Source organism: Mustela erminea, chromosome 14 (assembly GCF_009829155.1).
Source record: "Mustela erminea isolate mMusErm1 chromosome 14, mMusErm1.Pri, whole genome shotgun sequence".
In the NCBI taxonomy this organism is placed as follows: domain Eukaryota; kingdom Metazoa; phylum Chordata; class Mammalia; order Carnivora; family Mustelidae; genus Mustela; species Mustela erminea.
Genome location: NC_045627.1, coordinates 91,294,658 through 91,318,839, shown reverse-complemented (window position 1 = coordinate 91,318,839; position 24,182 = coordinate 91,294,658). Strand labels below are relative to the sequence as shown.

The 24,182-nt window shown below is 62.9% G+C and overlaps 1 protein-coding gene across 2 annotated transcripts in view; it reads right to left on the bottom strand.

Moving 5' to 3' along the window:
• Positions 1-24,182, bottom strand: part of INPP5A (inositol polyphosphate-5-phosphatase A) — a 162,816-nt gene that overhangs the window by 72,944 nt on the left and 65,690 nt on the right. For both annotated transcript variants that reach the window (XM_032314073.1, XM_032314074.1), the window contains exon 4: positions 22,171-22,258. In XM_032314073.1, the coding sequence (XP_032169964.1) occupies positions 22,171-22,258 (88 nt within the window). The remainder of the gene's footprint in view (positions 1-22,170; positions 22,259-24,182) is intronic.

The following is a 24,182-nucleotide window of genomic DNA, read 5'->3' as shown; positions in this document are numbered from 1 at the left end:
GAGGCTCCGTGGCCCAGGGCCAGCAGAAGACAGATTAGAGAGGAGCGGGGTTTTCCAGGAAGCATTCGTGAGCCAGGGAAATAGCTGACGGAGGTCCAGAGACCCAGCAGGGGTCAGGGGTCAGGGCCGCAGAGGCTGCAGAGGCGGCAGGCACCATGGGACAGAAACAGGGGCTCAGCACAAGCGCTGGGCTGTGCAGACAGGAACGGGGGCCCGGCACTCGGGGACACGGAGGGCAGAGCTTCCTGTGCAGGAAGGAGCCACATGTGGTTCACCACACGCAGGGGGCCACATTGGGAACCACACCTGACGAGGAGTAGGGCAGGGGTGGGAGCCAGACCCGGGTGAAAGAGGCAACGCCACCGTGCGCAGCAGGCCCGCGGAGAGCACAGGGAGGAGACCGCACCAGGCCAAACCCCCGATCCTAACCTCCCTGTCCCGACTGTCCCAGTGCCGGAGGCCCACAGCCGCGTGCTGGCCACTCCGGATGCCGGCCACATGGGCCGGGCCGCACGCCTCATGCTGCTTGAGTCCCGGCCCAGCAACATTGCTCTCCTGCAGCCCAGCAGCCTCGGAGAGCACAGGCCGCTCGCTGTCCCCCGGCTTCCATGGAAAAGGCCAAGCCAGACTGGCACAGTCATCTGTCCCCCGGAGTGGCTTCCTCCCTACTTCACAGAACAGGGGTCACTAAGGCTCCCTCTCGTTCTCTGCGGAGATGTGCTGGCAGGCCTAGAAGTGCAAGGTCAAGAAAAAATTCAAGTCCATTCCCCTCCCGTCCACCCGCGAGGGCAGCAGAGGGGCAGCCCCGGGAAGGCAGCTCCCGCTCCTGTACTCGCCAGATGCCGCCGCCCAGGACCGCGCGCCTCGGGCTCCCCGGCCGCCACCCGGGCGATCGCGGTCAGGTGTGCAGAGCAACCCAGCTGCCCTGGAAAAGGGAGTCGTGCTGGGGACGCTTCGGAGCCCAGCCGTTCTGAAAGGACTAACGGACATCGCCAACGCCCGGGGAGCACGGAGCCGCTGGAAGAAGGAAAGGGCCACGACGCTGCGAAGTCTCGGGGAAGAGAAACGGCGGGGCCCGGCGCGGACCCGCGTTCCAGTCGAGGAGCAACCCCAGCAGGTTTCCATTCTCCCGAACGTGTCTTAATTGAATCTCCAGTCGCCGCGCACAACGAGGCCATTGTGGACGGTGATCAGGAATTTCATCGTTCTCCACTGAGCGATAAAATCAATCACCTCAGCTTTTATCCTGTCAGCTCCACGGACTCAGCGGTCTGAGGGGAAGAGACCGAACGCGCCGCGACAGGAGCCAGGAGGGCTGCCGGCCACGCGCCCCCCGTGGTCCGGCCGCTCACGGGCACGCTCTGCCCGTCCGGCTGGGAGGCTGAGGGGAGCCCCGGAGAGGCGGAAAGGTGAGCTCCCGTGTCGCTCCAAGGAAGGGCCCGGCCACGTGTAAGCCCGGGATGTGCCTCTGGAATTTTTCAGGAGTGAAGTGAGGCGTGGCCGGGCCCCCGCCTCCTGCTCCCGGTGCACGGCCGCCCCGAAGGGCCCACCAACGCCAGTGCATTAGGAAAACAGAAAAATTTTGTTTGATGATACCTAGAAATAAGGAAAAATAACAAACACTTACAGAAGTTACACCTGAAAAATGTGCACTCAACTTCTGCTCAATGTACTTAGCGAAAAGGTCAACGCTCGGAATTTGCTGGATAAATACACGTCGGTTCGGCAGGCGAGTCGCCGGAGAGCCGGCGCATGGCAGCGAATGAATGAGCCGCGGGCGCTTCCCAAACCCCATTATTTCCCCTTCTCCAGGAGCCCGAGATTCATGTCCCCGCATGCCGCCAGTTCATTACCGAGAAATGCCATCCCTCTTCCGGCCCTCGCTGGGCGGCACGCGGCCCCTCGAGGACCCTTAATGTTTAATTCCCCATCATCCGCTCCGCTGAACAGCTTAATCTCTGCTTGTGTGATCAATACTGTATCAGTGTAAATTAAAATGACAATTTTAAAGTAATTAAGCCTGTTAATGCTCGATTCAAATGTCATTATTTGCACAAGGGATTGAGGAGAAATTACACGGCGTCCGAGGTGACAGGAAGAGCTCTGTGTCTCCGTGCTACTGTTGCGCGGGGCCACGCGGGGCCACCGGAGGCTTTAGCAAAGCGGATTAGCTTCTGCCTTGCCCCGCCAGGGCACCTATCCAATTTCTAAAGAGGATAACGCAATTTGATAAATTTAATTCCAGCTACAAACTCGGTTACCGGGATAACACATGAAAACGGGGAGACTCGGAAAGAGGCCCACATTTCTAAAAATACACTCAGCTCCGGAAGGACGTACGACCGTTACAGTCTGATTCGATTTGCTCTCTCTCTTTCGAAAACCCTTTAAATAATTACGGTGGCTGGAAGAACAGCCAATATTCATTAAACAGCCCCGCGCTAACCCGAGGGGGGCTGTGGCTCAGCCGCCACGGCTCGCCGTGGCAACGCCTGCCGTGCGGAGCCAGAGACGCGCACCGTCACACCGCTGCATCCCCGGATCTCCCAGACAGACCCTAACCCAGCACGACCTCAGCCTTGGCAGCTCCGGTGGGTCTGGCCCCAGCTGCGAAAGCCTTGTCAGCAGTTGTGTTTCAAGCTGCAGGGCTGGGGGAAAAGGGGAAAGACAAGGAAGCGTCCATCGATGGCCCGGACCGTCCTGCGTCCATCGATGGCCCGGACCCTCCTGTGCCCCAGGCGCCACTGCTGGATACGGGGCTGTCAGGCCGTGGGAGCGGCACTCCCTCCCAGGTGCCCGTCACCTGAGCCCCTTGCATGGGGCACGTGCTGCAGACGGTCTGCACCATGGCACGCGTGGGACCAAGGGGCAGCAGCAGTGGGGGCAGCAGGACCTCGTCCATTAGATGTGCAATAAAAATTGACAACCCAACATTAATTTCAAGATGAAGAGCAAAGTGTAACAATTTCCGTTTGAAAGATGTTTCAGGTTGTGTGGCCAATCCTTCGGGGTCTTCTGGACCATAGGAGACCCCATCCCCCTGCAGAAGGCCCGAGGGAGCAGGACAGCCGCCCCAAGGGCCGGAGCCCAACAGCCTCCTCCTGACTTGCTCTGGGGGACTTGCTCTCAGTTTTCGGAATGCTTCTGTGGCACAGATGTCATGTCTCCTGCAGAGGAGGGCGGCTGGAGGCCGGCAGGGCTGCCCGCGTCATGTGCGCACGAGTAGGCTGTCCCCGCTGCCCCTCCCCAGTGTAGCCAAGTCCATGCCCCGGAGAAGGCACAAGCAGCGGCGCGTCCAGGCTACAGGTCAGGGGGGCCGACGGCACCTCCGGGCCCTGGAGACGACACGCGTGAGGGTCAGCCACGTCCCACGCTCACAGACCGGCGACGAGACAGGACGGACGCTGTGTTAACGGCTCATCACAACACGGCGGAGAACAGGGACCAAAACCAGGCGCACGTGGCCAGGGAAGGACACGGTCGTGATGCTCCGCTCTCCCAGTGAGGCAAGAAATCCCAAATCCCGACATCAGTTTTCTTGGTAATAATTAAAAATCAGATCTTCTCCTAAAAGGTGACAGACATGAAACAGGGGGAAACGCAGACTAAGCTGACTGGGCCGAGGTGGTTTTCCTGCGTTCTGGAGACGCAGGTCCCCTCAGGACGTGAGCTCTCTGGGCGGATGTGTCCCAGGTGACAGGACACCAGGTCTGCTTTGTCAGCCCTTCTGGGAAAACACTGGAAAATGCACAAAGAACACAGCAGTGTCTACACCCGGCTTTCCGTTTCCTCCTGTCCGAGGGGCTGGCGCTCATGGGGCCATCGTGGGGACTCACGGGAGGCCACGTGGCCCCGAGGCACTGGCCGCCGCCACCTGGGGGAGCTGTAGGCAGAGATGGGCACTGGGGCTGTGGGGCCCTTGACCAGCACCAGCCTGAGAGCGACGGCCCCCGCCCCACAGAGAGGGACGCGGACCCGCGCGGGCACCAGCACTGGCCCCGTGAGTCGGTGCGTGCCCCTTCACCGACACGGGTATTTCACGCAGCAAACAGGAAGCAGCAGAGCCCGGACGGGGGCCCGCGTAGCAAATCCAAATGGGATGTGGTCCAAACAGATCACCTGTCGGGCTTGTCCCTGCAGATGGAAATCCCGCGCCACTAAGTGTTTGCACGAGTGGGCATTGGATTCAGCAGGATGCCCTGCACAGGCCAGCAGCTCCCAGGACCGAGTGCCAGCGACAGGGGCCAAATGCACCCGTGTGCGAGCAGCGGGGAGAGAGGGGCCATGAGCGAAGCCATCCCATAGGGCCCAGAGCCCCGCCGACCCGGCCCTCGACTGTCCACCTGACGGCTGGCCAGGGCGTCCATCGACCTGAGTGTAACTGGTCAGCGCCGTCCCCGGAGAAGGCCTCGCCGGGCGTTGCTGCCGGCCTCCGAGCGCAGGACGTCAAGCCCCTTTCTCCTCCCTGGGCCCTGGGACTCCCCCTCGGGACCTGCCTCCTGGCCACCAGGTCTGTCCGAGCACGGGGCAGCCTGGGCTTCTGGGAAAACCCGCGTGCAGGATGCCCCTCTCGTCCCCGCTGGGCAGCGAACACACACCTGTGGGGAGGCCCGGGCCGGCGCGAGCAGAGGCGAGAGCACCGCGGAGCCGGCGGGCGCCCGGAGGGAGACGCTGCTCGAGGCCAAGCGAGCGGGACAAGCCAGACCGTGAATCACCACGACTATTTTGTTATGTTCGCTGCTCCACTGATTTTCTGTCAAAAAATGCTAACGAGCAGGAAAGTCCTTAAGAGCGTCACAATTTTTCAGTTTGTCCAGCGGCACATTTCGTATTTGTTTCTTGGGCCGCGCGACACGGCTCTCCATCACCCTGTCGGCGTCTGATGGATCGGCCGGCCATGGGGCGCCGGTGCCGGATTCCCACGGGGAGGCCAGACACGCTCAGAGGAAGGGGCCACTTGGACGGGCAGGGGACCCCCAGGCTCGTGCTGCCTGGGCCCCGTGGGAGCCGCACTGGCCAGAGGGAGGGGAGCCAGCTGCCCCGGCCACCACGCTCAGAATGACCGTGGCCGGGCCCCGGGAAAAGGATAAGGGACCGCCCCACGCTCGGAGGCCCTTCACCAGGGGTGCCCGGCAGTCCTGCCGCGACACCGGCACGTGCAGGTGTCTCGGAAGGGGGGCAGCCTGGGACGGCAGGGCAGCTGCGCGACCCGCCTGTGGGGGTGAGGGAGCCCTGCCCGCAGTGTCCCTGCCCCTTCCCTGTCTCTTCCCACACCCTGCAGACCCCGTGCCCACTGCTCACCGAGAGAAGGCCATGGCATGCGGCCATGTGCACAGACAGGCAGAGGAGCAGGTCAGGACACTCATGGGACTGTCCGTGGAACAGAGTGGGTGCCCCGTACCCGAGCACCCAGCCCAGCCACGAGTCCCGGTCCCAGATATGGGGGGTGCTCTTTCGGCCCCCTGCCCCACAGGACACCGGACCCACCTGCTGGCACCGCCCTGCTTCATGCTCCCCAGAGAACTGCTCTTGGTACTGGCAGGCTGCTGGCAGGGAGGTGGGGCTCCCAGACGCACAGGCAAAGCCAAGGCCACCCCCGGGATCATGCACTGAGAGCGGGACGCAGGAAGGCAGGAATGTGGCCAGAGACATGCACACTGTGTGCCCAGCTGGGCCCCGAGCGACACCTGCTGCACACAGCGCACCCCCCAGGCCCGCAGACAGACAGAACAAGATGGCGGCAACGCAGCAGGTCTGGGTGGGATGGGGAAGGCGCCCACAGAAAGCCGGGAGCTAGATCGCTCGGGACGGGAACCGAGGGGTGTAACCGGCCCCCGCGCAGGCACACGGCACATCTGGGAGCCGACTGGCCAGCCGTGAGCTGGAAGACGCTCCCGCCCCATGTGCCTGCCCCAGCACACAGGAGATGGGCACTGACATCACCCTTCCATCCACATTAACAGGGCCTTATTTCAGCAGAAGGAGACCTTTCGAACTTCACACAAACGCTATCTGCACAGCATGTGTAAAAGCCAGAGCCTGCGGCTGCCTCTCCCGGAACGACCTGTTTCCTTAAGCGTAAGACGCGAGGAGCGTCCGCTCACAGCTTCCAGGTCAGCCCCTGATGCGGACACCTCCCTTTCCAGTCAGAGCCTCCGAAGTCCGGCCACCCAGCCGCGGCCCACGCGACCGGCCTGCAGCAGTGTTCCTGGTGCGCGGCTGCGTTCCCGGAACCGCGCAGGTTGTGCGTGTGCACGCAGGTGAGGGCTGCCGCGTGTGCACACCTGCGGGGCGTCACCGGTCGGGGCGCCGGCACATCCACGGCTCCCGGAGTCCCCGTCCGGGAAACCACGGGTCTGCTTTCGGCCAGCCCAGGTTTGTTTGCGTTTTCAAGACCATCACGTCGATGGCTTCCCACAGAACGAAGGCTGTGCTCTTCAGCCCGTCCCCCCGACTGCTGAGCAGGACGGCGACGTGTCCACCGGCCCGTGGGTGCGTGTCCTCGGCCGAGACGCGCTCTGCGCGTGACGACTCGTCTTTGTGGGACGGGTTCCCTCACTGCTCTTGGGCAGGCTCCTGGGAGCGGACGGGCCGGCTCAGGAGGTCGGTGTCTCTTAACTTCCTAAGGAAGCGCCGCAGTGTCTCCCCACGTGGCTGGGACCCGCACTTCCCCCGCAGCCCCCCCAAGGCCCGGCTCTTCCTCGCCCTCCCCAGCCCCGCCACAGCCTTCTGCCGTCTTGCGGACAGCCAGCGGTGTGGCGGACCTTTTCATGTGCCTGTTTGCAGCTTCCGTGTCTTACGTGGTCGAGTGTCTGTTCCAATCTTTCAAAAATTCAGTTGTCCGTCTGGCTAGTGCTAGGTTCTAAGAGTTCTTGTACGCGGTACCCCGGCAAAACCCCTTTGTCAGATATAATTTGCAAACATGTTCTCTCGGGCTGTGAACTGCCTGGTTTTGTGTCTTTTGAAGAACACGTTTTTTTTATTTTGCTGAACTGCGACAGATTAACCATCTTCCGTAGCAGTTGTATGTTCTGTGTCGTATCCACAGCAAAGCTGAGGTCACGGAGGCTTCTCACCTGCATGTTCGTGCTGGAGTTTGTGGTTTTAGCTCTTACGCTGGGTCTATCGTCTGTTCAGAACTGGGTGTTCGTAACCTGTGAGATAGGGCTGACTTTCTCCGAGGTCATCTAATCGCCATAGTTCCTGTTGGAAAGGGTCGCGCCTGGCCCCGACACCCCAGGCTGCCTGACACACCCCGACACCCCAGTCCTGGGCCTGCTCCCGGCTCCCACTCCGGCCACGGTCTGGTGATGTGGCTTTACATCAGGCTCCTCTGTCCTGACGACTACAGACTTACAGCAATTCTGCATCGGATGCGTAAGCCCTCATACGCGCTCATCGAAGGCCTTTCTATGCCCACCTGAGTAGAACCGGTGTGTCAACATTCACCAAGAAGCTCTCAGATTTCCACTGGTATCTTCACATCAATGTGGGAAGAGATGACATCCGAACGGTACCGAGTCCCGGACCCTTGAACGGGGAAAGCTCTCCGTGTACTCAGATTTCCTCTGGTTCCTCTCAGTGACGGGTTGTAGCGCTCACGACACAGGTCTTGCCTATCTTTGGCCTAATTTATTCCTAAATGCGTTTCATCGTGAAGCTACTACAAATGGTAGTTACTCAAATCCCAACTGAGACCTTCCACGCCGACAGCATTAAGCCCTCACTGCGGGACCAGACTGTCCCGGCAGAAACGAGCCGCTCCTGCGTGAGCCGATGCCTTCTGACGCCGCGGAAGCACCTGACTGGCGTTCTTCCCTCCCGAAGAGGACTCCGTCTTTGTTAACTTTCAACGTAGTCCCTTCCATGAAGCCGACCCGAAGCTTTCAACAATTTGTACTAGACTCTGGGCTGTGTTTTTAACAGGGACAGCACAGAGGGGCGCCGACGCACATTTGGGGGCACGGTGTGTGCAGTCTGGCTAGAGGGAAAGGGCAGACTTTCCTCTAGGATGGTCCGTCCTGCTGAGATACAGAAATCCCCACTGTCTTCTGGAGTCTGGGTTTGGACCCACTTCTCTCTAGTGGTCACGGGCTACACCCGCCAGGCGGCGCGAGCTTACGGGGCGGACGCGGTGGAGTGTGGTCAGCGCGGCAACGGTCGGCACGGCAGCAAGCACGCAGAGCCGGAGCGGTGGGGCTCTTGAATCCAGAACAACCATCTCCCCTTCTCCATCTTTCCGCAGCTCTGATAAACTCACCTCTTTCCCCAAACTACAATGGCTCCGCAAGGACCATCTAATCCTCTAAGTCCTTTCCCTGGAGCCCACATTCGTCAGGCTCCGTCGCCGCCCATCTCTCCGACAGCCTGGCCCCGACGGTGGAGCCAGCCTGCGTCAGCGCGCTGGGCCCGGATGCACACGCCACCGCCTCCTCTCCCCTCCCAAGTCTTCTTTGAGGTTCCTCGAAGACAAGGAATCTCTGACTTCTAGGGTTTTTTAAGTTGGTAAAAAGAAAAAAAAAATCCCAGTCCTGCAAGTCATCCGATCACTTTGACGGTCTCCTACCCAGAGAAAACTACTTTCTTTTACCTGTTTTCTTCCCGTATTCACGTCCGGGTCGCTAAAGCTCATCACGCCATTCCTGATTTTCTAGTTTTCAACATTCACTACGGACTTTCCTGGGGGAGAGAAAGACTCACTTCCCTCAGCCTGGTCTCCTCTTCACGCACGCGTCACACACACGCGGCCCTGACCCCCCATCCTCGAGACGCAGACCCGTTCTTACCTGAACTGGGGACCAGCCGGCACCGTAACTTCAGAAACGTGCCTCTCCTTCTCCGGCGGCCGCTGTCTGCCCTGCGGCCGCTACTGCCGTCCGCCACGTGCGCCGAGCCTCCGGCCGCGACCCGGGCCCACCCGCACCCCTGCTCGTCTCACCGCGGGGCGCCGCAGCGCGTCAGGAAACCCATCACGTACCACTTCTTGGGGAGCCTCTTAGAAGCCGAGGCAGCTTCAGTACCTGCTCCCCTGCCTGGTACACAGTCCCCTCCCGGGCTCTGTCTTCACTACCCGTGGGGACTCCCTTGAGACCCGGAGCTCAGGCCTCACACACCGGAGCACACTCTCGTGTTTTCAGAGCCGGATGGGAAGGACGTCGTGTCCAAGAAGCAGAGGAAAGCTCTCTGCACACGTCTGGCCGCGGTGGAGACGACCCCCACGCGTGCGTGAACAGTGCCACACACCTCAAGGGACCTGCCGTGTTCGAACCTCCTCTGCTTTCCGTGTTTCCCGATTCCGTGCCCACCTATTTGGATACAGTACCACACGACACAGCTTCCTGACACAGGGTGCTGGGACATACTTTTCCTCAGACTGTACATACCTGATATACTCTTCATTTTTGCATCTGTGCACTTGCAGACTGGCCCGATGGGAATCTCCCGTGGTCAGTTCTGGATGCCAGATGTTGAGGACCCTGTTCCTGTCTGGCATCGGCTTTCCAGTGTGGCCCTGGAAAGGGGGTCCCCCTTGGGTCCAGACTCCTTTGGCTAGAACTTGCCCTTCCCTGTCTTCCTTCAGAGCTGCCCTACAGCTGGGTCTCTGTGCCCCCAACATGGCCTTGGGGGTGGCAGGGGAGGGGGCATCGAGACCGTGTGCTCGCAGTTGGCAGCAGGCCATCCCCAAAGAGGCCCCGGAGGTGCAGATCCACGTCTACGGTGGCCTCCGCGTGCACGTGCCCAACCGGGAACGTCTTCTCCTGCTTCCTTCCGTGTTGGCTTCCGCTCACCCATAGCAGGTGCAGATGAGACATCAGCGCCCCCGAGCAGCCCGTCTGTGACTCCCACATCTGGGAGGCCCCGGGGTCCTTCTCACGCTTGGAAACGACAGAGTCGCGGACTTGGGCCCTGAGTGTACGTGCTCCACGCGGACGGAGGACTTGAAGGTGCGTCCCATCGCATGTAGCGTGGTCACAGTCGCGCGTCGTGTGTGAGCGTTGGTCCTCGGAGTCCGTCCGCTCAAGGACCAAGGGCACGAGGGCGCTGGGAGTGGTGCGTGGGGAGCCGGCACCGCGTGTCGTGCTGTGTGGAGCCCAGACGCGGCGCAGGACAGAGCTCTGACCTGCCCGGCGGCGGGTGGGAGCTGCTGGACTTCCCTCCTCCTGCTTCCCCCGATTAAATGAATCTAAGGACAGGCTGGCCACTGGGAGCTGAGTCCGGGTACCCACGTGGGCACAGAGGTGACCAAGTGGCCTGACTTCTCGACGGCCCAGGTTCCGCCTCATGCCTGCCTGTAGGCGTCCTCTCTCAGGAGAAAACGAGTTCCTGTCCCGTGTCTGCCACGTCCCCCTGCAGTGCAGAACACGTGTGCCCATGGCAGGGCCTGATCTGGGCTTGCGGACGGAGTGAACCTGTGTCTCAGCTCACTGCCGCCGTGGGGCTGCAGTTCCAGAGTTTGGCCAAATCTGAGCACGGCTGTCCTTCAAAACTCAACTTTTCATCGGCACTGGGGACACGCTGCATGCGGACGGGTCAGCTTGCTGCTGCCCAGTGCCCTGCCTTCCCCATGGGGGAAGGGGACTGGGAGCACAGTCCACAGCTGGGTGGCCGTACCCGCCCCTGGGGCTGAGACCGCAGCAGCTCTCGGCCTCTCCAGTTCTGGATTCTTCCAAGAGAACGCTTTTATTTATTTACTTATGTATCTATTTGAGAGTGCACATGGTGGGGCCGGGGGAGGGGCAGAGGCGACGAGCGCAGCCGACTCCCCGCTGAGCACAGAACCCAACGCGGGGCTTGATCTCATGACCCTGAGACAATGACCCGAGTGGAAAACCAAGAACAAGAGGCTTCACCGAATGAGCCACCCAAGTGCCCCTAAGGGAACCCTCTTTTTTAGAACTGTGTGTACCTAATGTGTAAGGCCAGAGGATCTGGGGTGCCCTTCTCAGCACCTCCCTATCCTGCCTGAGGGCCCAGGCCTTAATGGAGACCCTCACTGTGCCCATCAGCCTAGAGCGTGGGCTCCCAGGGCAGAGGTCGCGCGAGCACCCACGGGTGCCAGCCCCGCATGGAGAGCAGCGCGCCCACGTTCCCGCAGCCAAACGGAAAGGCTGTGAGTCACCTGCACGGCAGGGAAGCCAGACCAAGCCTCGGCGGAGAAGAGCAGACCCCGGTTCGTAAGAAGGAGGCCAACTCGTGGCCTCAACTCCCCGTATCAGCCGAGGCACAAGAAGGACCCTGGCCTGGCATCCCCCCAGCGGCCTGCTCTGGGTCCCTGGGGAGGAAACGGGGTGGCAGCACCCTCAGACCACTTCCTGCTGGCAGCAAGCCCTCCGTGGACGTTTAGGGGGACGCATCATCCTTCTAAAATCCGTGTCCTTGTCTGAAACACCGTTTCTAGAGGCAGATGCAGTGCCCAGAGCAGAGAGAAATGCCAGGAAATGGCGTTACAGTCAGAAAACAGGACTCTGGGACTGGACGCTCTGGATATCTGACAGTCAGAGTTGAGCTCTCTGCTGGGGAGCGGCCACCTCCGCTGGGGGCTGGCCCGGAGCACGGGGCTCCTCCTACCTCCGGCCCCAAACCCTAGAGCAGGTGACCGTCCCAACGGGGCCAGCACACCACACAGGGGCTGCCCCCACACATGCATCCCACCAGCGTGGCCGCTGGGGAGCACGGGTCACCCGCAGGTCCCAAGGGGTGCCTCCTGCTGAGTGCTGACCCGAGCCGGCCCAGGCCCCGCAAGCCTCTTGCTATGACCTCCCAGCATGAGCGACAGACACGGCACGTGTGGAAAAGGGCGGGCCGTTGCTTCTCACGGTGTAGGAGCAGGGCACCAAGCAGGGGCACGCCGGGCCCCCCCGGAGGAGGACGTGGGGCACACAGGGTGCGGAGGGCTGGCATCCCCCGAGAGGTCCAGGAACAGACCCCCCTCTTCCTGCCGCCTCCAGGGTCTAGCCCGCGGACCTCTGTGCCTGGCCGCCTCTCACTCCGGACACCACTGAGTGGGAAATGGTCATGGGGAGCCATGACTCCCAGGGCAGCAAGATGTGCTATCGGCCGTGAGCCCTGTTTTAAGTCCTAAGTCTTCCCACAAACAGAAGTGGCCAGCCCCCACTTCCTGCCTCCCTGCCATGCTGCCCCAGGCACCGACTCCTCCCACTCGCTGGCGTGGCCACGGGGACCAGCCCAGAGCTCTGGGATCTCCCCCATGCCCACCAACAGCCATGACGTCTGTGACTCCGGGCTGCCCACTACGTCTGACTCGGCCGCGGGCTACCGGTGCAGGCCCTGGGGGTACGGGGCTTAGGGAGGCCGGGGGTTCTGCTGTGCCCGGACACACCTGTGGTGTGGACACACCCAGCAGCTCCTCAGAAGGCACGGAGCCCGATAAAATTAACCTTGTGGCAGCCACCCGCCCCCGCTCAATACCCTGCGTCACCTCATCTGTTAGAGGCAAATAAAAAAGTCAAGCCTAAATGTATAAAAAATTATGATAGAAGCCCTAAATAAGGCAGCGACTGCAAGCTTATTGAGTCAAAAATCAATCAATCAATGAGCGAGTGGGTCAGGAGCAGCTCATAAGCCCCAAAGAAATAATTTGCCCAAACACTGGGATTTAACAGTGGAAGACCAAATTTCAACACTTTTAGGAAGTAAATAATGAAAAATCAATTCAGAGGAAAAACAGATCAAGAACCCTGGACCTGACGTGCCGACACATTTATTGCCGAGACGGCTCCTCGGCGACCCGAAAACTTCAGGAGGTGCGCATTTACTTCCAGTACCTCCCAGAGATCAATATTTTTAATTTGGATCCGAGTTATTATTTTTCACATCACAGCAGCGGGGAGCAGAGTAAAGTGGCTCATATTTTAGTGCTAAAAAGATCGATATGACAGCTTCACCTTCACCGCGGGCCCCGCCGCCGGCCGGCCGCCCATCACCGCGTCCCGCGGGGCTGCAGGTGCCGCCGAGGGGAGCCGGTCGTTACCACCGGCAAAGCAGACAGTGTGATTTAGCTGAGCGCGGAGGGCCCGGCGCCCTCGGAAAACCAATCTAGCTCCTTGCACTCCATCAGGTCTGTCTGGTCCCACCGGCAGGGCGCGGAGGCTGGGCGCAGCCACGGGAGGGCCTCTCCCCGAACAGAGCGGCTCCCTCATCAGAAACGCCTTTCCTTCCTTCCCCTTCCTCGGACCAAAGAACATCAGTGAACTCCATTAATTTCCCATAAACTTCCCCAAAATCTTACTCAGGAGAGCAGAGATGGGACGAGGGGCTGGTCGTGGGGGCACACCTCCTCCAGGAGCACACCTTCCGGCCGCCCCTCTCTGGCAGGCACTAGGGCCACTGAGGGGGCAGGGAGGGGCCTGGACTGGAGGGAAGGAATACAGCAGCGGCCACACTCCCCTGCCCCCCACCCCCCGAGCCCTCCAGCAGACCCGGGTCAGATGGGAGGCAGGCCTCCCAGGAGGGAGACCCAGACCCTCTCAGAAAAGCGAGTCCAAGGTCAGCACAGGGCCCCTGGGGCCTGTGCTCCCGCGAGAACACCCTCCTCTCGGTGGTGCTACCATAGCACAGGGCTGGACGTGAGCACGGGTGCCCCAGAACGGGGAGCGGCAGACAGAGGGAGGAGCACAGTCTGGGGGGGACCAGGAGCCCTGAGCAGGGGCACCGGAGTGGGAGTGGGGGAACGTACCACGAGGCCAGGGGCCAGCCCCTCCTAGGTGCAGAGAGAGCCCTCCTGGGGTGAAGCCAGGGCCCCCGGGGCAGGTGGGGCCCTCCCAGGGTGGACGGAGCCCTCCAGGCCCCAGGCCTTCCCCCCAGGACACATGGTCTGAGGGCAGGGAACAGAGAAGCAGCCTCGGCACATCTCTCGGACAGGGGAGCTTCCGAAGCAAAGCTTTAGGCCAGGGGCGGGCAAGGGGTCCCCTGGAGAGGAGCCTTCGGGGGCACCTGACGGTCTCTGGTGTCCTTCCTGCACGCAAATGAAGCCAGGCTCCCGGGATGCCGTGGCGTCCTCACAGAAAAGCAGCTCAGCCGGGCACCTCTTTCCAAAAACCAGATCCGCGAAAGGCTGAAGGCGCCGGCTGGGCACAGCGGGCAGTGGAGGCGTCTGGTCTCCTCACTGCAGGCCAGAGCCCACGGCTTCCCCTGGGGCCTCTAGGTGATGCCAAGTTCCCGGTGCTCAAGGACGCCGACACGGCCCTGGCTTCAGACCCCTCTGCCCAGAAGAAGCCCTGCTCCGAGAGCTTGAGAAGTCAGCTCGCATGCGTGAAGGCAGGCCTGCGGTCACAGAAGTGCTCTCCACTGATCCCATGTGCTCTCGGTGCGGCGAGGTCCAAGGACGAGGGTCCGGCTCTGGCCTGCCACTGCCCGGGGGCGCTCAGTCTTTCAGATGCTCTAGGGGCCCACAGCTAGGGCCCTCACAAGATGGCCTCCCTCCTGGGCCACCAGCAGTGCAAACACCAGCCCAGCGCCAACGAAGATGGCTGTGCCAGTCCCGCCAGCCCCTGCCCGTCCCACAGGACACGTCGGGTCTGCTCGGCAGACACAACACCTGGGCTGGGTCCGACTGCTGTGCACACATCTGGGGTCGCCGGCCACACGCCAGGGACTAGCGAAGGTGCCATCGTGGGCTGCCTTCCTGTGGCGGACGTGGCCAGGCCCGCCTGTGGGGACAGGGCCACAGCAGCCGTGACCATGCCATCCACACTCTGAGTCAAGGGCCAGCCCCGCTCCCTCCTCCCTGCCTGGCCATCTGCATATCTGGGCTCTCAGAGGCCCCACGGGGTCCTGCCCTGCGGCGTGCAGGCTAGACCAGGGCTCCCAGTCCTCCAGCTTCCCGACCGCACACACGGCCCGGCCGGCGTCTGCCACCGAGCGGGAGCTGCAGAGAGGAAGCCACCGGATGAGCCCGTATGTCCCACACCCCTACGTTCCAGAGCGCTGCTGTCCCAGAACCCCGAGGCCTCCCCGGGTACCTGGCACCGGCCTGCAGCGTATCGGAGTGGCCTCGACACGGCGTGGGGGGTGCCCAGGCGGCCGGCACGTCCTGCTTTGGGAGCCGGGTGCCCCCATCCTCCTTCTGCCAGTGGGGCAGGATGGGGTCGCCGGGGCAAGGGAGGGGCTGTGGGGGTGGCCTCTGGCCGGAGGAGCCTGGAATTCACCCGCATAAACGAGCCTGTCCACCCCACCCCGGGCCTGCCCGTCACGCAAACGAGCAGCAGGACAGACGCTCACTTCCGCACTGAAGCAAGACGAGGCAATTATACCAAAATGAATTTGCCATTTCTTCCTCATGTAGCCACTTCTGAAGCCAGAGTCTAGGAAAGCCGTCACCTTCACACGCCCTATCGACGTTCAGCTTTTCGCGTGGTGAGTGATGTGTTTTCTGCGATGTGAGACTCCTGTGCTCTCCCGGCTCCCATCGACAGATACACAGAAGGCCTGGAAAACGTCCCGGGCCGCTTCCTCTGCGTCGAGGTCTGCATGGCCGTGCCCTGCTGCAAAGTCAACAGCGACCGACGCAGAACGCCTGAGAACGCAGGTGGAGATTCCTGGTAGGCCAATCCTGGCAGGCTTCCTGGGGGAAGCACTTCAGAGCCTTTCGGGAACCCAAGCGCACCCTGCAGCGGGGTGCTCGCCGCAGTCCAGACGGGAGCAGCTCCCTCCAAGCAGGTACAGAGCTCCGTGTGTCCTCTGGGGACCCTGCCTCCTGAGCCTGCACAGCCCCGCATGCCTCCTGTGCTGCCGGGCCCAGCACACACGGTGGGCCGGGGAACCCGAGCGCCCAGGTCCAGGAAGCCGGCCGGGCCTGGAGAGTCCCGCCTGCCCTGGAGCCCATCCCCGTGCCCGAGCAGGTGTGCGGATCACCGTCACACGTCACGTGCCCGACTCTGACTGCTCCTCCACACAGACCCAGTCACTGACCCGGTGAGGTGCAGACGGGACAACGTCCTCGGGGGGCGAACAGGACAGCAGGGGCGGGGGCACGGGCAAAGGGCGGGTGTGCTCACGAGCGGGGGGAGGGCCCCATGGGAGAGGCGGAGGCCGTGAGCAGCAGGGAACGGGGGTGCACACGGAGGGCAGGGCCGGGGGGTGCCAGTGAGCGAGGGGGGAAGAGGCAGGACGTACGGCAAGGTGGCTGCCGCCTCCTCCCAGAAGACGGGCACCGCTGGGCCTCCGTCCACGGGGAGCAACCCAGTGACCGCGATGCCTGCCTCCACCTGCCGCCCCGGTTTATGCATGTTCTAGGAGGCGGGGGCGTCCCATGGACCCCGGGATGCTGGGGATCAGCCCAGGGTGCCGAGCGGTGGCCGCTGGCTTCTCCACCAGATGCTGCAGTGTCCCCAGCGACCTCCGGTCTGTCCCCAGCGTGAACTGCAGGTCACGTGGCATCCCACCTCATAGCGCGTGGGAGAGACCCGGGAACAGGCAGGAGGTGGAGGGCCAGGGGAACGGGGAGGGGGTGCCCAGGGGCCCAGTCCCACTTGGAGGGGCGTCTCCTGCTCTCCTCCCCAGCCAGTCCTGGTGCAGCACCAGCACTAACCTGAGGGCTGTCACACGTGGCTGTGCGGATGCCCGGGGCTGGGGCCCTAACCTGTCCCACTACCTGGCGTGCTTTGTCCACGTGGCAAGAACAGGACAAGTGTGCCTTCAGACCTGCCATGGATTGACTCTGGAATGTCTGTGTTCTTTGCGGGCAGATCCAAAAGCCTTAACAGGAGGTTACGAGCTCAGAGCCTGCCGGGATGCGGAAAGACTCAGCACTGAGGCGCGGAGAACACCCCCCTCGTGGAGAGGGCAGCCGGGCTGTCCACCTGCTTTTGCGCAATCCAGCAGCGGCTGGCAAGGTCCGGTCCTCTCGGGCAGTCCAGGCAAGCGTCCAGGCTCGGGCACCTTGGGGGCAAGCCTCTGTCTCGTGGGGTCTTTGCTGTCCTGTGGCTTCTAGCACACCCTGCCCCTCCCCTCCCCGCATCTCGTCCCCTGCCTTGCCCTGGAAGAGTCCATCTCCAAATGTGGGGGCCCCAGGCCCGGCCCATGGTCTTAAATCTAAACCGCGTCAGGCCTCCATCCTGAGCTCACGCCGGCACAGCCACAGCCCTGCCCCCGACGGGGAGGGACGAAGTGCACCACGTCGCGCACAACGGAGCTCGGCGCTCCCATTGCTCTCTCGGACGCAGAGCACGCCCACTGGGCACCCGGGATGGTGGCCGGACCCCAGGCCCTGGGCCAGAGCAGGCGGGGACAACCGGGGCTCAGGGGTACGAGGCAGGGGAGTGCCAGAATTGAGAGGGCCAGCAGGGGTGCCCCCAGGGCAGGTGCCGCAGGAGGCAAGGGCCTAAGGGCACCCAGGGGCCCCCACCCCGGACCAGAACGCGAGCCCCAGCCCACCCGTCCAGCTCACACGTGGCTGTGCGGACGCCCGGGGCCGGGCCCTCAGTCTGCCCCAGGGACGCCCGCGCGGTCCATGGACAGGATGGGGCCCTGCCCTCCAGAGCCCAGCTGCGCCCCGAGGAGGCTGACCTCCGGTGTTGGCGTCCCGGGAGAAACGGGAGCAGGCACTGACCCCGGTGGCAGCCCCGCACGGACAGCTGGTCTCAGGGAAGGGCCCGTGTCTCTTCCGAGCAAATCTAACAGGATCCTTGTTTTAAGTCAGAAAAGTCTCCGGAGCGTCTCCTGGACCAAGTGCTGCTCTGGCGCCACCTCCTGGTGATGGGAAGCATCGGCCCCCCCAGCCCCCCAGGTCGAGTGCCCCAGGTCGAGTCCCGCAGCTCAGACTTCCTCCAGTCCACAGCCCCCCGCCCCAAGGCCCAGAGCCCCCTAGGTCCAGAGTCCCCCCAGGGAGACCCCCGTGTCCGGCCTCCCCAGGCTTCTGCAGCACGGCAGACCCCCACGTGGGGTCACGCTCACAGACCCGGTGCTTTGGGGTCGCCCTCTTTCTGGGAAGAGACCACTATTTTCTGATCCTTATTAATACCTGTGACAGCATTTATGTATAAGATAAATTCATTTCAATTTCCTTTTCCAATTAATGGCCTATTATTTGAACCACACTCAGCTAAAAATATTGCTCCGATACTATCAATCTTGTAAGAATTAAATTTTCCTCCCTGCGACAGCCAGAGGCCAGCAGGTGCAGGTGAGGGAGTGGCCCCAGCCGACGCAGCCCAGCCCTGCCCAGGACTCGGGGGGGGGGGCAGTCCCCGTACCAGACCATGCGGAGAACCCCAGCATGCGGCGCGCGGAGGGACGGCACACCACGGGCCCCAGGTCAAGCAGGATCTCATGGTGAACCCTCGGCATCTTGGTCACAAGCCGGGACGGCACACGTGCACAGACCTCTGTGCCCACTCCAGGAGGAGCTCTGTGCGTCTGGAGCACAGGCGCCCCTTTCCCACCCGCCCAACACGGCTGTCCAGTAACCTAGTGGCCGTTAATGTGCCTCCCACGGGACTGCGACTGCGGGAGAGGACCCCCCACCCCCACCGGAGGATGGGGACCCTGGAAGGAAAGCCAAGTCACAGCACTGCAGGTCAGAGAGCGCTTACCCCCGCTGCCGGCAGGCCAAGCCCTCCAGCCTGTCCCCTGACACCGTGCAGCAGCTCCCCAACTGCAGCCGCAGCCACAGGGGCTCAGACCTGCGGTCCCCATGTCCCCGTGCCAGGTCAGTCCAGCACAGCGAGGGGCCGCCCCCAAGCACGGTCTCAGGCTCGAACCAAGCACCACGGCCGTGATTCTTGCTGATGCGTCATCTCTGCATTTACGACCAAAAGAGGAAAGTGCTGCCAATTTTAACAGAAATGCCATGGATCTTGGATGCACCTGGTCTCAGATGCTTTAAATTTGGAAACGTGTGGGCTGAAGAACAGACCAAATGTAGCCTTACCACGAAGTATTTCCACGCGCCAGCTGGACGGCAAGATGCCAGCGGGGTGAGAGCATCGGCCGCGGGCTCTGTGCTCTCTCTCGGGCCGCGGGCTCCGTGCCCCCTCCTGTGGCTGCAGGCAGGTCCCCCAGACACGGTCTGCCAGGCCATCGGCCACACGGCCGTCCCGCAGTGGGAAACACTCGGGTATTTAAGATTATTTCCAATTTTTGACATCACGTAATCTTGGGGGCTTCAGACACCGCTTTCTGCGGAAAAGGTTATGTTTTCAAGGAAACTGCTGAGTTACGGGACGGCCTCTTTCCAGGCGTTTGTTTTCCCACCGCAAACTGCAGAATGACGTTTTGAGATAAATCTCAGGTTGCTGGGAAACCAAGCAGTGGCTCCTGGGCCCGACAGCCACCGACCCCTTCTCAGCAAGCGAGCACTTCTGCGGAAGAGAGACGCAGCTGTGTGCGCACGACAGAGACGCGGGGCAGACAGTGGAGAGCGCCACAGCGACCACTTCAAGAACATTCAGGAAACTTCCAGAGGCAAGCGTGAGAGAGACAGACGGACGGCAGCAGGCACCAGGCCTTTCCGGGAGGACCCTGTTTCTTCTCTCAAGTTCGCCGGCCCATCTACTGAGCACTCATGAACCCCCCCTCGGCCCCAAGTGGCCCCAGCCTGGCCTCTGGCAGGTCCCGGCTTGGCCCCGGGGAGCCTCCTGACCCCGATGGCCGCAGCCTCGTTCCCTAAACACCATGGCTCTGACCTGTGGGGTGAGGCTCACTGGACGTGCTGCCCTGCTACGGTACCATCTGACTTTGCTGGTTTTGCTTTCTCTACCCTATTTCCTTTGTCACACATTAATGCTCTTATTTTATGATTTCCTTCCTTCTGCTTGCTTTGGGTTAATTTGCTCTTACTTTCAAAACTGCCCACGCTGAGCATTTAATGCCACAAACTCCCCTCTATGGACCCCGCGGGCGCAAACACCCCTCTGTGGACCCCGTCTGTGGATCCCGACGGCTCCTGTTGGTCTTCCAGGTCACCGGACCCACGGTTCAAACTGCTCCGTGACATTCTCTGGACCCGTGTGCGGTGTGTTTCCAAACACCTGGGAGTCTTCCAGACACCGTTTCTGTTTCCTTTGCGTCTATCTACTCCGTGCTGGGGCGACAGGTGTGTGACCTTGGCTTCACGCCAGATTCCCACACGCGTGTGAGCAGCTCCTGGACGTGCTCTGAGGCCGGGACGGGAGTGGCTGGAGCCAGGCGGAGCCCTGACAGGTGCCCTCGGGGCGCCCGCACGCCCGTGGGGCTGCGCTGCACCTGTCTGGAGAAGCTCCCGGCGAGCCTGCCTGGGAGTCTTCTTCAAGTCTCCTTGACCCTCACTTGGAAAGACGTTTCTGAGGAAACGTACGGGAAGCTGACCGGGACCTGCCCCGTCCCGCAGCAGCCAACCGGGCCACGGTCTGTGACAGCCATTTCTGTGGCCGCTGCTCTAGTCGGTGTCCCGCCACGGCGGTGGGGTCACACGGGGCCCACCGGTCTGTGAGGGGAGGCGTCGGAGCCCGAGCCGCTGCCCATCTGGTCTCAGGGCCGTCGGCGGTGTCGTCCGCGTCCGCGAGTCTGACACGGGGCACACACACCCCGCCCGCGGCGTCCTCTTGAGGACGGACCCCCATGTCCCTACGACGGGTCCTGCTGCCCGCGGCGCTGCTCAGGCTGAGGCAGACCGTGGCCCCGACACACTTTCGCCTCCTCGCGTGCATCTGCAGGGCGCCCCCCGCACGGCTCACTTTGAAACACCAAGTCTCCCGCCGAAAGGAGGCGGGTCAGACGTGAGGACATGTCCCGCGAGGAGCGGGGGAGCAGGGACCGCCGCGCGACGTGGCGGCTTCGCGGCACAGCAGAGCGCGCCTGCACAGGCCAGCGCCCCGGAGGACAGGGATGCGGCACACGCAGCCTGTTCGCAGGGACGTCGTGAGAATGAGCCTCGGCGGGGAACGCCGCCGCCACCGCGCACCTGTGACGGGAACGGACCTGCGCCATCTACGCGGCTCGTCTGGTTTTTAAAAGCCTCGGGCCGCCCCCGTGTCTGCCCACTTCCCGTTTCCGCTCCTCCTGGGGTCCCCGTGACGCGCGTGCCAGCAGCCCGGACGCGCCGTCCCAGGCAGGGACATCCCGATGTCCTTCCGCGCTCTGTCCTGAAGGGCTCCCCCCGCCATTTGCCGCCCGGCTGCGGTGCTTTTCGCGGGAACACGTTCCGACAGGACGCGGAACTAGGTCCTGCCGCCGGGGAGTGTGAGGGTCGAGGGTGTCTCTGGGTCAAGGACCGGCTGAGAGCCAGCGGCCAGTGGGCAGAGGCAGGAAGGCGGGGGGTGTGCGGGCAGCACGGGGCCCACGCCGGCGTGGCTGACACGGCGGGCAGGAAGGCCGCGCTGAGCGTGGCAGAGGGTGGCTGTGCGTGGGGACAGCGGCAGAGGCGTGGGGCAGCCGCGCGGCGACGATCACGTCAGCCACGGGAGACACTGCTGGACTGGCACGGATGCCCCAGATTGAAAGGCTGAGAACTGACAGATGCCTTTCTGACCGAAGGGCCATCTCCCCATGCTGCTTCCCGCGGGGGACGTGGCTCCCAGCCCTGCCTGCCCCTGGCACAGGCACCCGCTGCTGCACACAAGGGCCGAGCGCCTGCTCTGGACCCAGCACAGACATGAGGCGACGGACTCCGGGAACAGAACGCGGAGGAAACCAAGCTAACCGAGCAGCCCTGACACTCCCCTAAAGATGGGGACCGTGAGGCCACAGTCCTCTGAACCAGCAGCCAGCTACTCCAACCCTCCTGACAGCTGCTCCTCCCAGAAGCCCTAGCCCTCCCTATCACCGGGTTCCTCCCGCAGCCGCAGCACCCCAGCGGGGCGCCCTTTCCAGGTGTGCACTGCGCCCTGGACCAAGGACTCGTGCAGGGAAGGGGCAGGTCTCCGTCCCGCTCCCCTGCCGGGGAGGGCGGCTTGGGCAAAGTAACTGGCCTGTGCCCTGTAAGCAACTGTTCAGAGCAGAGCCGGGAACAGGACGGACCCTCACCTCTGTGAAGAGCCCCGACCGGCCCTCCTCAGCCCACAGGCTGCGCCCTGGTCCCCGTGTTGGTGGCCCCCGCCCGTGGACCCCATCCAAGCCACTGACATACCAACTCGGGCACGGCTGCCTGTGCGGCCACACCGGCAGGGCGGCAGCCCCGCAGCACACGGTCAGCCTGGCACCGACCCCGACCCCGGGACACGGACGCGCACTCACCGTGAAATGCTCCTGGGACCTGAAGTTCTCGTCCAGGTAGACACGGGCGCGGCTGTACTCTTTCATGGCATCACTGGACAGCAGCTCCCTGCGAGGGAAGAGGGGCCTTTAGTGCACAGGCCGCCTGGGACGCGGCTTCCGACCCGCGGCTGTTGGCAGGGACGCCGTGTTGCATGCCACCCTGTCAAGGCCCCTGACTCACAGTGGGGAGGGGCGCAGACTGAGGCCCACCACGTGCCCCGGGCAGGTGAGGGCTGCCCGTCATTGGCCGGGATCCCATGATGCCCCGGGGATGCGCGAGACCCAGCAGCGTCTCAGGGACGGGGACGCAGAGGTGCGGGGACCCTGGGGGCTGGGCCTGGGCCTCACACCACCACAGCACGACCCCAGGGTCTGGGGGGCATCCCAACTGTTTGCGCCGAGCCGGCACGGGCAGGAAACCACGCTCCCAAATGCCCCGAGCCCAGGCAGCTGCAGCGCCCCCGACCCTCTGGGAAAGGGCTGCGCTCACAGACTCCTGGTGCTCCGCGACACGGACGAGGGAGGGGCTCTGAACACTGGGGACAGGGGCTCCACAGAACACCCGTGCTTCTCACTGTCTCCTTCCACGGCCAGCAGGAGCTTGCGTGGGCACCCGTCCATCAGCTCGGCAAACGGCTGGGAGGGAAGCCACTGCGCCCGGAGCCCTGAGAGCTCCCCAGAGCCGCGGCAGGAAGGGGCCTCCCCCTCCGGCCCCACCGCTGAGGGACCCCCCGAAGCCCTCCCTGGCTCTGCAGCAGCAGGGGAGGGGGCGCGGCACCCGGAGCCGCCAGCACACGGGGCCCACGGAAGCAGGGCTCTGGCTGTAGGACGCAAACCGGAGCGCACGCGGGAAAGAAGAGGACTCGAGCGGCCCCCACCGCCCGCGGGAAACCACCTCGGCCGCGTCCGCAGCAGGACGCCAGGTTCGGACGACGGTTGTTACGTCTGGCGCCGCGTCAAAAACTGACTCGGGCCGCAGAGTGGCAAAATACGACCCACAATCTATGAAAGATTGGTCAACGGGGACGGGCAGAGAAACTGCCCAGAAGCAGGCGTCGTGAATGTGGTCAAAGACGTCAAGAAACGCAGACGCGGGAGGAACGGCCGAACTGAGCCACACGTTAGACATTTCCGGCCAGAGGGGCGTAAACGCAGCTGAGACAAAGGGGTGCTGGAACCAGGCCTTGAGGAGGGGACACGGGACACAGGACAGGGACGTGGACGAGGACGCGGGGACGGGACGTGGACGAGGACGCGGGGCAGGATGCGCGGTGAAGGAGCAGGACAGGAAGGAGCGCGGGGTGGGGGTGACGCACGGCAGGCGGCCTCCCTCCGCAAGCCTGCAGGCCCCTCTGGGACAAGCCTGGCTCTTCCCCCGCGGTCCTTCTCACGGCTCCCCGGGGCGCTCTGTGCTCTCAGCGCTGGACTTGGGGACTCGGGGTGCGGCAGGGCCCCCCTGTGTGTCTTCTGGTCATTTCCACATCGTTGTTCATTGTTTAACATTCGAATTTCTCAATCTCCTTTTGTAGGCGGCGCTTTTGCACCTCCCTGAGAAGCCTGCCCCTGCCCCAGAGCCACGCCACGTGGTCCTGCCTTTCGTCTCGGTGCCGAGTGACCCCGTGTGTTACACCTACTCCGTGACACGACTGAGACTCGTCCTCATGTGCAGCGTGGGGGCGGGGGGGCTCGGTGTCCCTTCTCACGCAGGGACACCAGCGATGCGGCTCACGGCTCCGCAAGTGGCCCGGCGACACGGGGGGGGTCCCCCTGCAGTCTGTCCCTGTGACCTCACTGCGCCCCAAGGTCTGCAGCCCAAGCTGGGGGACGCCCATCTCGTGCTTCGTCAGGGTTACTCTGGCTACTCTTGGGGTTGAGCTACACTCCCCTGCTCGCCCACGATAATCTGAGTATTAAAATTAAGTAAATTTTTTTTATTAAAATTGCCTTAAAATTACATTATTTTGGGAAAATTTGGCCATTCTTTTAAAAGA